The following is an 18,684-nucleotide window of genomic DNA, read 5'->3' as shown; positions in this document are numbered from 1 at the left end:
TTCGCTAAGGAAGACATTATTCATTTCTTAAGGCTCGATAAATACTTAATATAATCGCCTGCCATTTTGACTCCTTCGTTGGCGTTCGCAGAAAGCACACGAAGACATTATTTGCCGCTCAATTATTTCCTGAATTACAGTGTGTTTGATTTATTATCATAGGAACTATGACATGATAATGTTTAACGGTGTGGCAAATAGATTCCTCGTATGGTAGCTCGGCAACGAAAGAACAAAAATGGCGAACGATAGTACCTACCTAGACTTTATAGAGCCTTCACTTCCTAAGACGTAAGCAAAGAGAAGGAGTCACGCCGGGAATAACGGCATCGCAACTATAGGCACCGTGCAAGGGTCTGGAAATTGTACTGGTGGCGCCGCGCAGTGTCTCAATTCCTAATTAACTACAGGCTAGCATTCATTCACTAGTTATGTGTGATATAGAAATTACATGCGGCTTTCTGCCGATAAAAAGTTGTAATATTAATAAGAATAGGTTCGTTCATTCATAGTGTTCTGACCAAGGACAGGTCTTTCACTGCAAACCCAGAATTCTCCAGTTTTTACGTATTTAATAGACGCAGTGGAAAGTTCAGTACTTTTAGAGGAGTGTAAAAATGTAACTACAGAGTTCCTGAAATATCAGTGTAGTTGTTTGGCATTTAAATCAGATTTCAGACCATTGAATGAGGCGGAATAGTCATATTACGAAAACATTGATATACTTACATTTGATGTCATGACGTGTGTAATATTTATATGTGTATAGTGTCTCTATAAATTACGTATTTTAATGTGATTTAATTCTAGAAGTAGTCTTTTTTATGGTATGTTTTATTTAACGAGTAGTTTCTACTTCTTCAGCTGTTAATCTGTTATCATGCAGATACGGTAAAGTAACAACAATGATCCCTTTATCGGAGAGGTTTGTTTTTATTCCGGGAAAACCTGACTTCATCACCACCTTCTAATAGAGTAAATAATCCGCAATCAGCTGTTATGAATGTGTCACTCGATCTGCCACCGTAGCATTTAGATTTGAAGGTCACCATTTGATCCACGTTACGTGGCGTTTCACTTTAACTTCAGTACAATCAGTTGTCACTCTGCATTTTGAGTAGTGTACTTTCTTTGCAATATTGCGGGCATTGTTTCCTGAATACTTTTTCTGCTAGGCCAAAACACAAAACTACAGTAACCAACAGCAAAAAAGTGGTGGTAAAAATACATCATAATTATAGTTGTCCGATGAACTCCGAACATCACCCTCATAGCAGAATACGATAATTCAGTTTTCAATTTAATTTGAAAATATGAGTAAACGATTTTCTTCACTAATCTTACTGTATGATTGTGTTTCAATTGGCAGCAATTTTAACAATATAGTCAAAACCACAAAATGTCACTCCCACTAAGTCTGGTAGTTCCGTCTCATCTCTTTTTGAAGAATAATCTTGGAAACTTTGCATTTCATTAAACATATCATCTGTTCCTGAACTCTTGCCATAACATTTCTTATGTGACTTCAGTTCGGGACGTAATGGAATAGACACTTGAGTAGACAATTCTCACAATTCAATTGTGAAAGAAAAACCAAAATCACTCAGAATGGCTTCATTTACTTCTGCCTGTATGGCTGGGTATTTCATTTTTCGAAATAACACTTGTTGAGCATTCACCTTCCATAATACTTAAATTTTCATCTTTTCTTCTCCTTTTTGAATCTCTTTCATACCTTTTCTAAGCTAGTTGAGATGAGGCAACCTTTTTCTTTAATCTTTTGGAAAAATACTGGGAACAGTATGTTAGTTTTGGGAGTGTCCTGCTCTCTGTCCCAATAAAATGAATACTGCAAATTCTTATTGCGAGTGTTGGTTCCCAAGGTGAACCATTAGCACTTGAAGTCAAGAATTAAATATCGATATGAATACGTTTAAAAATAAATATATATTATTGTTTATAATATTATACATTATATATATATGTAAAGAACTCGGCAATTATGTACTATGGTTTTTTTTTTTTTTTACTTTTAAATATAATAGCATATACAGCATTGGAATTGAAATTACAAATTCCCGTCGTTGTTAACTTAATGATTATTTATAAACATAATATAACATATACATTCTATTTTTTACATTAATATATAATAATACTATGATTATTTTACAAGCAGTGCAGCCTACTTACTTTCGTCTGTGCTTGGATCCACAATTAACGTCGTTCCGCTTCAGTTTTCTGTTTTGGAAATGAATATTCCTATAAGAATTACTGCACCCAAGAACACAGTAATTTGTGTTACCTTTCCGCTTTTTAGGATTATCCATATTTCTAATCATTTAACCTGAGACGTTAAAGTACATTCATACGCTTCAAGCATAACTCTATCGCTGCTGTCCTGCAGTTAGTAACAACAGTCGCCACCAGAGGAGCTTGCACGGTGCCTATAGTGTTAATTACATAAATATGATGGCAGTATGCAAGCTTGAAATTTACAAATCACAACTACACCTGAAGTGCCAGGCCATGGTTTTCGATAAAACAATGAATGGACAAGCGTTTAAGCAAAGGATATGAGATGCCAGCAAAAAAATTTTTATGCCATATATTAAAGTCAAAATGTTTTTCATATAGCTGACATCCTGCATTTAAAAGTGTATTAAAGATTATTTAAACATAATTAATTTTTTTTTTTAAGCTTATCGGCATCTCCAAAATGAAACTAATAATTAATATATTTTCGAGTGTATATTTTTTTTCCGGTATGGTAATAGCGAGTTTTTTATTTTAGACGGTACAGCATACTGGCCCAACTACAGCACTGGATATTCCTAAATATTTTGTAGCTTTTTTTTCTTACACTTGCTCTTGTTTATGTACTCGTATATAACCTACATGTGTTTAAGTTGAATCTTTTTCAAGTTTAAAAATAATTCATCACAATTATGTGAATTTATTCCTGCAATATATAGCCTATATATAACAATTTTTTTTTATCGTAGACAGCAGTGAATTTTTTATTGTAAGGCTGCACTAGGAAATTTGTAAGGTAACATATACACGAACTTTTTTGAAGGCACGCATTTCTTCAAGCTAAGAATTGAGACAGGGACATCAAAAACCCACCAACTCCAATTTTTAACAAAATTGAGTTATGGGCTGGATGGTGCTTTTTAGTTTGTCCCGCGTGCGTGGAAGGCAAGAATACACTGTCGACATTCATCTGCATTCTGGGAGCTGTTTTAAAACTCGTGGAATTCAGAACTCCACTTACTTCATGGAATAAGAGAGTTTTTGCATTCCAAGCTTAATTTCCTGGTAGGTGGCAACACTATCGCTCAACCAGCTGAGTAAAGTGATACGGTATTCAGAATGTCAGAATAATCTGTGAAATCCATGTCGAGTCAATTTAACTTCCAGAAACGCAAAACAGATGCATCATTCCCCAGTCAACTAAAGTACAGTAGTGGAAAAAAAAACTGGACGGACCCTTGTAGCTGATTTCAGAGTCACAGATTCAAATTTTGCTAGTCACAAAACACAACCATCTTGTGTAATTAATTGTAACAATGAACTTTATTGCATTTGTTCGATTCTTACCGTTTTTTTGTTTCCTTCAGTGCCTCAAAATTACAGGCGAAAAACTTTGAGAGTTTTATTTTCATCTGGCATCAATATTACATTTCTACCTCTATTCGGCAAAGATAACTGCGTATTTTTACATTAAATAGCAGTAAATACCTTCACTATCCATATTGAAATTACCACAGTTTGACACACTACACAGCACAGGATTCTTTTGTATCAGGTACAAGGGCCGGTCTGGTTTTTTGCCACTACTGTACAATTCAGCATTGCCATTGAAAGAAGAAAGCAAAAGGACTTGCAAAATTTAATGCAGTTTATTTATGAGGAAAGTAGGATTATTTAAGGTTAGTAAGAGAAATAATAAGTTTTTTCTCTCTCCTGTAAAATTTGGTTTATTGGAGTTAGGGAGTTTTTGATTTCCCTGTCTCAATTGTAAATTGATAAAATGCATAATTTTAGGAAGTAACTATTATTTTACTCACAGTTTAGAACTCCAATAAGTTCCATTTTTTTCTTTTACTTTAAACAACATGCGGTAAGAGTAATTGAGGTGCTGCGTGCAATAACAGCATTAATGTAAAAAAAAATTTTTTTTTGAGAAAAAGTAGGTAGAAAATTTAAAGTTGTTAAGAACAAAATCTTTACATTTGGTAATAAAGAGTGAAATGTGATATATCTGTGTAATTGTATAATCTTGTGGAATTGAGAATTCCTGATACTGCATTCGGAATACAGTATTTATAGTATGTGCAATTTAAGTAATCCGTTCATGTTAAATAAGTTAAATAAAGGTAAATAAGAGCTGTGATGTAAGAAAATATTGTAAATACGAATAGGCTATCTTACTAACTTACATCCACTTCTCACATATCACTTTCTTTCCTGTTGATGATACTAACTTTTGTTTCTGTGGTAACAGATAATTTGGATGCAACGGAAATTCCTGATCATAGCAATGTACAGCGGGTAGCAAGTCTTCTAGGAGTTCCAAAGCAGCCACTGATAGATGCACTAACGAGAAAAACTATTTTTGCTAGTGGAGAAACTGTCGTAAGTAGTCTTACCATTGCTACTGTATGTACTTAAACATAAGCAGGTTGTCTGTTGAATGTTTTAAAACTGAAAACTAGGATCACTTCTATAAAACAATTTTTTTTTTACTGTGATTTGAATTATGTTCAGTAGCTTATTAGTCAAGAAAGAATACTTGTTCTAAATATTCTTTATTTTTGTGTTTTTTTGGTTCTGATCATTGATTTGATTCTGTGTGGAAAAATAGCTTGAGGCCACCATTCTTATTTACGAGAGTAATGCCTAAACATTTAGACTTCTTAGTTTTTAACGAAATTTACATAATATGATAAGGCAAATAAATAATCTTATATAATTATAATGCACATTATTTTCAAAATGTTTTACAAACTCTAAATGTACACTAGCAGAATTAAATTTGTTTCTATCTAGTTGCGGCTGTTTAAGAGAAGATTTAGGTGGCCACTTTCCCGTTAGGAGATGATGGTTAAATATGGTGAAAAACAAAATTTCTAAAAATGTCTCTTTCCTTTAAAATACTCTTTGATGTGTGAAAAATACATGACATGAAATTTAATACAGCTTTATGGCCTTGCTTTGTCAGCTGCTGTGGCGCCATTTTTAAAGCTCTGGTGCACAGGGTTCATAAGTGGCACTAAACTTGCAATTTCCCGTATCTTTAATTCTTGCTTTATTCCATACAGAGAGTTATTATACATATTTCTAACATTATTTTTTTTTTATTATTATTTTTTTTTTTTTAAGGATGCCGGTATTTTAAATCCAAGATTTGGACGGCTATCAATATGATGATACTGCTGATATTCGGAACTATTAATGCTATATGCATGATATTTCATACACACATTCTTTAGGTTTTAGAAAACTTTCCTCTGTAATATAAATTTGTTATTTTGTTGCATTTGAAAAACATGCATCCATATTTCTATAAAAGCAGCTCTAAAATTAATTCTTAAAATGTAAATGCTTATCTGAACATTTTGAAAGTCGCTATCACAATTGTGCTACAGACATTTTAAAGAAGGTGCTTTTCAGATTAATGTGTGATAAAATTTTTAAATTTAAAATGGCTGAGTTGTGAATTGTTATGAATTGTTGTATCCTGGTTTTTTTCTTCCCAAAATTGAGCTTCAATTTTTTCCCTGAAAAGTAATCTCGAATTTACGAATTTAAGTTGTTGCAACAATAATATTTTTACATACCTAAAACTTCACATGCCACCATTGCTCCTATCTCTGATAAATTTTAAGTGTATTATCTGGTACTACACGCGTGATATTGTAACATTACTGGGTTCACATAATGGCTTTGCTTTTCCAGGTGTCAACTCTCTCAAGGGAACAATCCGTAGATGTAAGAGATGCTTTTGTAAAAGGCATATATGGCCGTCTTTTTGTGCTTATCGTTAATAAAATTAACAATGCAATTTATCGACCCAAAGGAAGTGCAAGAAGTGCAATTGGAGTACTGGATATTTTTGGCTTCGAAAACTTTAACACCAACAGGTGAGTAAGCTTTGGTTTATCTGGCTACTTTCTTGCTCCTTTCTTTCACTCCATTAATAATGTTCAGTGCAGAATTTCATATTTATAATCTTCACAGTTAATATCGCCAAATATGCACAAGTCTGTTATTTTATTGTTTCATTACGCCTTCTTCTTACTCTTTTTGCTTCTATTTGAAGCAGAGGGCTTCTGTTTTCATTCATTGTGTAACATCTTTCCAAGATTGTCACTGCCTTCTTATTCCATCCATTACTGTTCATCAGGTCTTTCTTGGTATTCCTTTTTTTCTAGTGTCTCCTTTAATTATTGTTATATTTAGCTCATAACTTCTATGTTGAATCTTTCGTACACTACTTTTAACACTTGAATCTAAATAATTGATTAAATGGCGATCTTACTCGTGTTAATTGTGTAAGCATGTGCGGCTTACAGCTGTTTCGGTGCTTCTTGAATCTTTCGTACACTACTTTTAACACTCACACACATACACAAACATCTAATCACCCCACACAACACAAACATGCTGCATTCGGGACAATGGTACACAGATTACTCAACATACCCATGAGCCAACAACACTACAATGAAGAAGTGAACACAATCAAATACAGAGCACAAGAAAATGGTTACAACTCAAACATAATAGACAACATCATAAGGAAGACAAAACAAAAACTCAACAAACACACAAAACACAACACTAACACAAGAAATACATCACACTAACATACGAAAACAAAAACACACACAAGATCGCATCCTCATTCAGAAAACAGAAATACAACATAGCATACAGAACAGAAACACTACAAAGACATCTCAACATACAAACGACACAAACAAATAAATACAACCACACAGGCGTATAAAAACTCACATGCAATAGTTGCGACAGTTTCTACATTGAACAGAGAGGCAGATCATTCCAAACACGCTACAAAGAACACATTAAAGCAATAACCAGAGGACACAATACATCTACATATGCTGTACACAAACTAATGCTAACCACACATACAATAACATAAATACAGACATGGAAATCCTACACATACAATCCAAAAACCAAAAACTCAATACACTAGAACAATATGAAATATACAGACACACCAAAACACACCGCGATCAAATTCTCAACACACAGATCAATTTCAGAACACACACTCTATTTGACACCACATTTCAACACTTTTCAACAATCGAACGCACCCACACAACAGGCAGCGAAGTTCGAGATGACGCCGAGATCTAGTAGGCTCTGAGGATGGTTTGAAGATGCACCGAAACAGCTGTAAGCAGCACATGCTTACACAATTAACACGAGTAAGATCGCCATTTAATCAATTATTCATAACTTCTATTATAAATTACTTCAAAACTTCTTTTGTCACTGTGCATAAGTTTACTCAGGTTTTAGTTTACAAATCTTTGATTTCTAGTGCGAAACTTCGATATTCTCCCACACATAACATATGTCAATAATTGAAAATACTCTCAGAATTGTAACACACTACCCCAGAGACAAACTATTAGCCCACCCAACCTGCCCCAATCGATGATTTTCTCTGACATTTGCACACACACAGTGAATGTAATTCAGTGATATTGCACTACGCTTATGAAAACACTCTTTCCTTCACTATGTCAAGGGTAAATCTTCCTTTTCTTGCTATAGTTAATGGTAAATCTTTTTTTCTTTGCTATAGCTGACTGTAAATCTAGCTACCAAAAAACATATATTCCAGGCATCCTTAAAACCTGAACAACCTTAACTTGTCACTGATCCTGACCTTACGAAAACTCGCATATTTACCTTTCCAGATATTGGCATCAGCGATACACTTCCTGAAAGCCCTAAGCCAATTACTCTAGTGAGAAATGTCGAGATAGTGTAACAGACAATGTTTCTTGAGTGAAATTATGGAAATTTAGTGTATGAAAGACGTTTGTAAAATTATTCCAGCTCTCACTTTCATTTGACCATGAAATAACTTAACACAAACCAGACATCAGTCCTAATGTGGTGTGCAGGAATATTGAAGTTTCAATAATTTTAAATTAAACTTGTTTAACTTCGTGTCTCATCTAAGTGGTATGCAAATGAAAAATTAATGTATGCTAATTATTACTAATTTTTAATATTAAAAACATTTTCCTTGATCAATGATCAGCAATAATCTGTTCTGAGAACAATTTTAGTGGTATTGGGTACAGGAAAGAGAGTTGCCATTTGTGTGTTAGCTGCTTGACTCATTAATTAATTGACATATCAAGTTGTCTCTTCCTTATATTGTGTAGCCCAATATCAGTTTCATTATGTAAGAGAGAATAAAAAATTAAAACTTCATAGCCTGTATAATTGAAGAAATGTTGGAAATGTAATATGACTCCCTCCTACTTCGTTTGTACTGTAGCAGATATTGTGATGCAACTGAGGATTGCTCACCTGAATGCCTATAAACACTAAGCAGCTATGTGTTCAAAAAACATTTGTACCAGCACTGGAATGATTTAAATGAGATCTATTATTTTTTCAACAATATATTTAAAAAACAGAATTAGCTCTACTTACATCAAGAAAAACGCTTGAAGTTTGAGTATGTTACAGTGTTGATTAAAAATTATTATGAAAAACGCACCTGTTTTCTGAAAATAAGTAGTAGTAAGCTAATAAAATCTGCTCCTGATGTTAGAGTTATCAATAAACTTTCTCTTCTTATACCTGTCCTCAGTTAAAACTTTCAATCTGTTCTCCTTGTGCAGTAATATTTGGAGAAAGTAATGTGCAATTTATTTTGCTCGAGAGATATGTATTAATTTCAAGTACCCTATTTACGTGATTGTAAAATACACCTTTTTTTTGACGAAATATCGTCTTGAATAATGGGGTGCATGTTATATTCATTGGTGTATTATATTCGTACAAATGCACTCAGACTTGAACAAATTTAAATTAACGCTCTATTTATGCTACCTTAAACTGGTGTTACTTTGACCACAGAGGAAACTTTGACCATTTTTTCAGATAATCATATTTAGGTTTCTACATGCTGCACTTGTTATAGATGGAGGTAAATTTGGTATGAGAATTGTTTCATGATAGTTTACCTCCATCTATAACAAATGCAGCATGTAAAAACCTAAATATGATTTTCTGAAAAAATGGTCAAAGTTTCCTCTGTGGTCAAAGTAACCTCAGTTTACGGTACAAGATGTGGTGGGAAACCACTAACGGAAACAGGTGTTGCGGGTTTGTGTTTTCTCGTTCATTACACACTTTTCATTCATAATTTCATCCCCATTTTTGACAATAGTCATTATTAATACAGATATTATCACTAACTACGGCAGTGACTTAATGACACTTTTTGCTTTTATTCTAAGATTTTATGTATACAAATTATAACAATCGCGTGTCTTTAAATAAATAAACCAAAATAGTTTACCTATAATACTGAAGAAAGAGTGGAATGATGTTAGTCATTGTCAATCAATAGCCACTGGCGTGACTCAGTTGGTTAAGGCACTTGCCTGCTGGTCTAAAGTTGCGTTCGGGCGCGGGTTCGATCCCCGCTTGGGCTGATTACGTGGTTGGGTTTTTTCCGAGGTTTTCCCCAACCGTAATGTGAATGCAAGGTAATCTATGGCGAATCCTCGGCCTCATTTCGCCAAATATCATCTCGCTATCATCAATCTCATCGACGCTAAATAACCTAGTAGTTGATACAGCGTCGTTAAATAATCAACTAAAATAAAAAAAATTGTCAATCAATGTTCTGACATCTACTCAGACCTGTTGACCCGAAGTTTCAGTTATGATACTGCTAGTGAGAATAATGTATGGCTGGAGGAAGGGTATGAGTACCTTTATAGTATAATTGAAGACATTATTACAAAAACAACTCTTATCAAAATTGCTATTTTTCAGGAGAACAATAAAAATAAATAGAACAACACATGTCAGCTATTTCCGTACAACTGGTGTTTATCCTTGTGGCTACTGTACCTGACATGGATCCTTTTTGGAGTCTATAAAGATTTGAAATAGTAGAAAATGTGTCCTTAACTCAATTTAATTAAAAATGACTAGGGCTGTTTGTAATAATATCTTCAATTTTAATTTTTAGTGGCTTTTAGTATACATGCGTATTATATTCCCCAGCATTTTTTTTTCCTGGATTTTAGGATAAAAAAATTGGGGTGCATATTACATATTCGATGACATTTTATAATTCATTCGAGTAAATATGCCATTGTTGCTCTCCTTTGCATTAAAGATTATAATATAAATTTCAGTTTTTAACTGCTATCATTTTCTATAGCCTTGCAAGCACAGTGCTCTTACGTTATTCGTACATGAAAGAAATATGGCTTTAATTTGTGATGAAGTTTTTGGACTTTGCAGCTGTATATGTTACTTTTCCAAAATTTCGGAACTACCAGTATGTACTTCTTTCATTCCTAAGTAAGATGAACTTCAGTTCTCGAGGACACTACTCTGATAATGGAACCTGTTAATCATTCCGAAATGTTGGAGGATATTGAATTTTCACACATGGTTGCAAAATATAAAAAATTCTCCACAGTACAATAGTCCTGAAAACTTGCAGTTTTTATTTTCATTTTAATTACAGAGAAAGACTGCATGATATTTTATGCAACTAACATACTTAAATATTTCATATCGAATTGTTTTTTCATTATTTCAGCTTCGAGCAGTTCTGTATTAACTATGCAAATGAGAACCTACAGCAGTTTTTTGTGCAGCATATCTTTAAACTCGAGCAGGAAGAGTATAATCTGGAGGGCATCAACTGGCAGCACATTGAATTCGTTGATAACCAAGATGCTCTTGACCTCATCGCTATCAAGCAGCTCAACATTATGGCTCTCATTGACGAGGAATCGAAGTTTCCTAAGGTAACCTCTTGTTTTGTTAAGAATGTTCGAATCTATAAAAATTGCATTGTTGTCATAAAGTTTATTTTTTCATAGCTTTAACTGCAAACATACCAGTACTGATGATTAAAAAATGATTGAACACAATTTATGTTATGCAAATAACAAGTTATTTATTCTATATTCATCCAGTGGTGATATTCAGCTGGTTCGCACCAGTTCAGAAGAACTGATTGTTAAATTATATCTAGGTAATATTCGCAATTGAGGAGTTCTGTGTACTGTAATAGGGGCCTATGACAGGAAACCATATTTTGAGAAAAATAGGAATAAAGAACTCAACTAAGTATAACATTTTATTTATTGCTTTTTTTACTTGTGCAACATTATACAAAAAATACTCTTTCATTTTTATTCTGTCAAGTGCTAAGTAGAAACTAAGTTTTTCTTCAGTTTTCATATAGATATTGATGTTCAAAGTGATGCTTATATGAGCCTTTTTAGGGAGAACAGATGTTCAAGATCCTTTTTTACATTGTTGTGTTACACAGTGTGGTATTACAAAAATACAACTTCGGAGTAAACAGAACACAAAAATTATTAGCTTAAACAGATTTCAACAAAATGTAAACATAAATTACTTTGTATGAAATATGAAACATAAATGATTCTTTCTTAACATTAAGTGAAGTTGATCATTCAGATTTAGTTCATCACTTGTTTGTGTTTGTGCACTTTCACTTCTGGTTTGTAGAAAAACTTCTTCGTTCCAAGCAACATCATTTGGTTCCAGAATTTAAATAAACTGTGCATATCTTTTTCTGGCGGTGGCTGAGTTGCATAGAGTGGCTTCCCAATAATCTAGTGTCAGTATTCATGTCAGTCATTTTTCTTCAAGTATTTCGTGTTTAAATCTTCTTCTTTTGTTACAATACATTTTTCAAAACAATACCTAGTGTCAGTATTCATGTCAGTAATTTTTCTTCAAGTACTTCGTGTTTAAATCTTCTTCTTTTGTTACAATACATTTTTCAAAACAATTATTTTTACAGCATTGTGTAACTAGAAGAAACTGTTGGCTAGAAATACCTTCACCAGTAATAGATGTATAATTTTCACCGGCATTTCTTTTAATCGTCTTTGCAGCACGATTTCTTCTTGACTGTCCCTTGTGTTTCTTAGTTCCATCATTAATAGCTATCTCAGACATCTTCAAATAACATAATCAATAACACAACTGCAGTTCATACTTGTAATGGCTTGTCTCTCCTACAACAATTAATTTCAAAATGATTGTCACACATTCATAAATCGAGATATCGCAATGAAACTTTACAGGCATAACAGACACCCAGAAAATGCAATACAGGCATAACAGACACCCAGAAAATGCAATCTCTCTAAAAAGGGCCCATGACGGTATGGGCCCATATTACATAGAACTCCTCAATTACCATGATCATATACCGTTTATGTTTAACATAGATACACGAGAGAATTGGTTGTTAAACTTCTTGAATATCACCACTGTTCATCTAATACTATATGCATTGTGTAATATTATATTGATGAATTTATGAATTGTGTACTTCTGTCTTAGAGTTTCATGGTTAGATGAGACAAGGGAAGCATTTTCTCAGTGTGAAAATTAATATCCTGTAAACTATTCTATCTTAGCAATTCGTCTTTCAAAACCAAATAAAAATTTACTTCTGTTCCTGTAGCATATTTCCTATGCAGAATATTTGAGAGTAAATATATTTTACTAGAAGTAATAGTCAATCACTTCAAAAACACACTATACTGCAATATCTTACCTTACTTAAACATAAGATTATATTTTTTTTAGATACTAGTCACAAATCATCGAACTCGAAAAGAGATTTGAAAATTGTATTCTATCTTAGCAATTCGGCTTTCAAAACCAAATAAAAATTTACTTCTGTTCCTGTAGCATATTTCCTATGCAGAATATTTGAGAGTAAATATATTTTACTAGAAGTAATAGTCAATCACTTCAAAAACACACTATACTGCAATATCTTACCTTACTTAAACATAAGATTATATTTTTTTTAGATACTAGTCACAAATCATCGAACTCGAAAAGAGATTTGAAGATTGTATTTTGTGCCCTTTAATAATACCAATACATATTTTTCTTTCAGGGCACAGATCAAACTATGCTGGCCAAATTACACAAGACACATGGGAGTCATAGGAATTATTTGAAACCGAAATCTGACATTAATACATCCTTTGGACTCAATCATTTTGCAGGGGTGGTATTTTATGACACTCGAGGTAAGTCGATTTTTATAAAGAAGAACTGTGATGTAAGGTTAACCACTCCTATCCTAAATAACTGGCGTTTGAGAATTTACAGCTGGCGCCAGTGTTTTTAGAGTATAGTGCCCAGTTTGTGAGCATGTTGCTAGTGCAGCTGAGAATGGTACCACTTCCTATACACATCACATCAGCCATTTCAGACTGACTGCGGCAAAGCTAAAACACATACTTAACATTTCCATTACTTATTTCACACGCCAAAAACGGTGACGTGGACTGTACATACCAGTATACTGTATCTGTTTTCATGTATTTAAATAATATGCTATATATCCACCTTGACACACACACACACACACACACACATAGTCTTAATTATTTTTGACGTCTCATATTGTCTTACATAATAATAACAATTATAAAATTCGTAGAGCTTGTATGTCAAATACTTCAAGATAATGAGAAGATGATTTTACTACATTACTGTATGTCTGAAAAACATACCAGGATAACTCTCAGTCGAAAAGCAGTCTGAAGCCTATTTTTATTAACAGAGTTACTACAGTACTCATCCATTTTCTAGCAGTTACTTTAAATTTTCTCTGCGAACATATAGCAATGACTGACATTTTGTTAAAAAGTCGAATTTATACAAAAGTGTTCTTAGGGCTTGTGGGACAGTTTCTCTCCTAATACTGTTTTTAAATTCTTCTGAAACGCAAAGATAAAAATCACACAGTGTGAGATCTGGAAAGGGTTTTCCCTTCTGTTTGCACAAAGACCAACAGTTTCTATTGTTTTGTCTAAATTAGATCCACTATTTTCTATTTAATTGAAACTGTATCGTAATTACTAACAGTCCTTTATATCGTGGTACCGGTACTGTCAAGAATGGAAATGAAGGGCATTTTTTTTATATATTTTTTCACTTATCCTTGATGACTCAATTTTCACATAAGTATCACACAAAAATAATCGTTATTATAGTGCATGTTGTACTCCAGGCAAGATCACATTCAAGTGTTGCTAGCAGTTCATCAACATCTTTTCTGTACTGAAGTGACACAAAACAAGCTTGACTTAACAATTTTATTTGACTTACAAGCACAACCCAAATGAGTGAAAGGTGTTGGAAGTGTGTAGTTTTCAATCTAATGTGATTGAATTTTCAACATAGAATGCATCATTGAAGTTGTTCACCGTTACGAACCTCAGTGAAAACCAAAAATGCCGAGAGGTGTAATTAATTCATTGCTGCCAATTTAGTGTTTTTTTTCTGGTAGATCTAGCGGATTTTAGATATTTTTGTGGAGAAAAGTTTTAAATTGTAGCCTATTGTTGATATTGTAGGGTTAGTTGTTTTTTTCTTTTAATTTCCTGTAGTGGTAAATATTTTTTTTTACATTGATAGCATAGAAATTTAGAGGAATTTCATTTGTTGTCTGACAGTTTTCCTTTACTTGTATTGACTCGGTTAAGAGAGAAGTTTTATATAATATTCTTACTGAATTTGGTATTCCCAAGAAACTAGTTCGATTAATTAAAATGTGTCTCAGTGAAACTTACAGCATAGTCCGTACAGGCCAGTTTCCATCTGATGCTTTTTCAGTTCACTGCAGGCTAAAACAGAGAGATGTACTATCACCTTTACTTTTTAACTTCGCTCTAGAATATGCCATTAGGAAAGTTCAGGATAACAGACAGGGTTTGGAATTGAACGGGTTACATCGGCTTCTTGTCTATGTGGATGACGTGAATATGTTAGGAGAAAATCCACAAAGGATTAAGGAAAACACGAAAATTTTACTTCCAGCAAGTAAAGCGATAGGTTTGGAAGTAAATCCCGAAAAGACAAAGTATATGATTATGTTTCGTGACCAGAATATTGTACAAAATGGAAATATAAAAATTGGAGATTTATCTTTCGAAGAGGTGGAAAAATTCAAATATCTTGGAGCAATAGTAACAAATATAAATGACACTCGGGAGGAAATTAAACACAGAATAAATACGGGAAATGCCTGTTATTATTCGGTTGAGAAGTTTTTGTCATCAAGTCTGCTATCAAAAAATCTGAAAGTTAGAACTTTTAAAACAGTTACATTAGCAGTTGTTGTATATGGTTGTGAAACTTGAACTCTCACTTTGAGAGAGGAACAGAGATTAAGGGTGTTTGAGAATAAGGTCTGAGAAAAATATTTGAGGCTAAGAGGGATGAAGTTACAGGAGAATGGAGGAAGTTACACAGCGCAGAACTGCACGCATTGTATTCTTCACCTGACATAATTAGTAACATTAAATCCAGATGTTTGAGATGGGCAGGACATGTAGCACATATGGGCAAATCTAGAAATGCATATAGAGTGTTAGTTGGGAGACCGGAGGGGAAAAGACCTTTAGGAAGGCCGAGACGTAGATGGGAGGATAATATTAAAATGGATTTGAGGGAGGTTGAGTATGATGGTAGGGCGGATTAATCTTGCACAGGATAGGGACCGATGGCGGGCTTATGTGAGGGTGGCAATCACCCTGCTGGTTCCTTAAAAGCCATTTGTAAGCAAGTAAATAAGTAAGCAATACTGCATAATTGTCATCAATTTTATTCGTAATTTATCAAATACAATATGGTAATTGCAGTAACATAAATGTCACCTTTAAGGACGAAGCATGTGGTAACAGGACATTTTCCATTCTCATTGAGGCTCGTACCCAGTGTAGGGGCTACAGGCTCAACAATGTATTGTACATTGAAAATTAAAACACATTGGATTGAAAACTATATATTATATTATTTGCAATAACTTTCCCCTCATTCTATTTTCTCCACTAATAACAGACTTTTGAATTGTCACCCAATATTTTGTCTTTTCTCTTTGTAGGCTTTCTTGAAAAGAACAGGGACACTTTCAGTGCTGATCTTCTGCAACTAATCCACATCTCAACTAACAAGTTCCTGCAGCTTTTATTTGCTGAAGACATTGGAATGGGCTCAGAAACAAGAAAACGAGCTCCAACACTGTCCACACAGTTCAAGAAATCTTTGGACTCCCTGATGAAGACCTTGAGCAGTTGTCAGCCTTTCTTTATTCGATGCATAAAACCAAACGAGTTCAAAAAACCAATGGTTGGTATATTGTTTTCTACAGGTATTTGTGTTCCGTACTTTGATATTGTAAAAATATATATTTTAATTTAAATTTTGTTAGTTCTGCTAGTGAAAACAGGTTGATGTGAAAATTTCCGTATAACACAAAAATTTGCTCTTTTGTTGTGAACATGTTTTCCAGCAGATGTAGGTTAGTCTTTGTCGATTTAAGGTAGGATCTATGTAAGATAACTTCTTTCTAAGCAATTTTAATATTTCATCAAGGTATTCGGCATGGTTTTCTCTGTTTAAAAAAAATCATGTATTTATACAATGAATATACATCTTGATTACACAACTTTTAACACTGTATCACTTCGGAATATATATGATAAGAACTTTCTTGTGTTAAATATTATTAACGTACCTTGTTAACATGTTTCGACCTATTTTTGGTCACCTTCAGAATGGTCGTTGTTGGTCTTGGCACCTCTTGTTTCCTGTGTGGGTGCGTTCGTAGTGTACACTCTTTGACTCTACACTACGAACGCACCCACACAGGAAACGAGGCGCCAAGACCAACAACGACCAGTTCCGAAGATGACCGAAAATAGGTCGAAGCACGTTAACAAGGTACGTTAATAATATTTAACACAAGAAAGTTCTTATCATACATATTCCGAACTTATACAATGAAGTTGAACATTATATAATCATAATCATAATCTTTATTGGCCATTAAACAATACCTATTATAATAGGCTTCGTCATTATTGAATTACATCAGACAAACAATCATTAATCATTAAGTATTAAGTCACTCATCTATGCTATAAAAACTATTTTCAATTAGAAAAGTCCTAAGAGAATTATTAAAATTAATAGCTTCTTTTAAGTGTTTTGGTAATTTGTTATAAAATTTAACACCTAAAAAAAACAAAACTATCAAGTGTTTTAATTAATCTGCAAGCAGGAATTTTCAAGTTAACTCTAGTTTTTGTGTTGTAATTATGTATATTTTCAGTTCTTTGGTACATCAAATTATTCAAATGTACATATTTTACACATTCAGATATACAGTATATAAACTAGGAAGGGTTAATGTGGATAATTGTTTAAATAGGGGTTTACAAGACTCCCAAAAATAATGCGAATAGCCCTTTTTTTGTAGAATAAAAATATCTTTAGCACCACTACTATTTCCCCATAACATAATCCCATAATTTATAATACTGTGAAAAAAAGCATAATATGCACTTCGTACAGTTTTAATTGTGGTAGCCTACAATGTTTGAGTTTTCGTAACATAAAAATGATCTTACTTAACTTTTTAGAAATTTCATTAGTATGATTAACCCAATTCAGCTTACTGTCAATATAAATTATTATTGATGTTCAAGTACATCTTTGGGAAATTCGCTACAGAGATTCTGTGTATGCTATGTATCATCTTGTTTCGCTCTTCATAGATGTTCGACAGAGGATTATGCTGTAGACAGTTACGCTATTCTGGCATGATGGAAACAATCCGAATTAGACGTGCAGGATATCCTATTCGTCATAGTTTTATGGAATTCGTGGAGAGATACCGATTCCTCATTTCTGGCATTCCACCATCACATAAGGTGAGTTGTTATTCATTCTACTTTCATAACTTAAACTAGTGTAACAGGCTAACTTCTCATTTGTATCTTAATTTTTGTCTCTTTTCATAGTAAGTGAGAAAGGGAGTGAGAATGAGGGTGGGTGAGTGAGTGAGTGGGTGGGTGAGTGAGTGGTTTCATAAATTATTAACAGTGTAGCAAAAACTAAAAATTTTGGAACCGAATTGTAATATCAATCGATTTAAGAAGAATGAAAGTTTTTAATATATCAGATATTTTATATTTCATGTGTAGACTGATTGCCGAGCTGCTACAGCGAAGATCTGTCAGGCCGTTCTTGGGAGATCTGATTACCAGCTGGGTCATACAAAAGTGTTCCTGAAAGATGCGCATGATTTGTTTCTGGAGCAGGAAAGGGACCGTGTTCTTACACGGAAAATCCTCATTCTTCAGCGGTCAATTCGTGGCTGGGTATACAGAAGAAGGTATTGTAAATTTTATTAGTAACAACAATGTAATTTATTCGTCACAACAATAATTCCTTTCTACAATTCACCTTAAACGCTCTCGTCAACAATTGGATCTTCACTCAACACAGTATTCGTTATAGCACTCCGACGACAATGACAATTTACTTGGACTATTACGCACAACAATG

The 18,684-nt window shown here is 33.5% G+C and overlaps 1 protein-coding gene across 5 annotated transcripts in view; it reads left to right on the top strand.

Moving 5' to 3' along the window:
- Positions 1-18,684, top strand: part of ck (myosin-VIIa ck) — a 324,722-nt gene that overhangs the window by 231,356 nt on the left and 74,682 nt on the right. For all 5 annotated transcript variants that reach the window (XM_069828148.1, XM_069828151.1, XM_069828147.1 and 2 more), the window contains 7 exons: positions 4,511-4,641; positions 5,965-6,149; positions 10,859-11,069; positions 13,217-13,352; positions 16,217-16,461; positions 17,892-18,047; positions 18,321-18,511. In XM_069828148.1, the coding sequence (XP_069684249.1) occupies positions 4,511-4,641; positions 5,965-6,149; positions 10,859-11,069; positions 13,217-13,352; positions 16,217-16,461; positions 17,892-18,047; positions 18,321-18,511 (1,255 nt within the window). The remainder of the gene's footprint in view (positions 1-4,510; positions 4,642-5,964; positions 6,150-10,858; positions 11,070-13,216; positions 13,353-16,216; positions 16,462-17,891; positions 18,048-18,320; positions 18,512-18,684) is intronic.

Source organism: Periplaneta americana, chromosome 6 (genome assembly GCF_040183065.1).
Source record: "Periplaneta americana isolate PAMFEO1 chromosome 6, P.americana_PAMFEO1_priV1, whole genome shotgun sequence".
NCBI lineage: Eukaryota > Metazoa > Arthropoda > Insecta > Blattodea > Blattidae > Periplaneta > Periplaneta americana.
The sequence above is the reverse complement of the archived record's forward strand: the minus strand, read 5'-3'. Positions and strand labels throughout refer to the sequence as shown.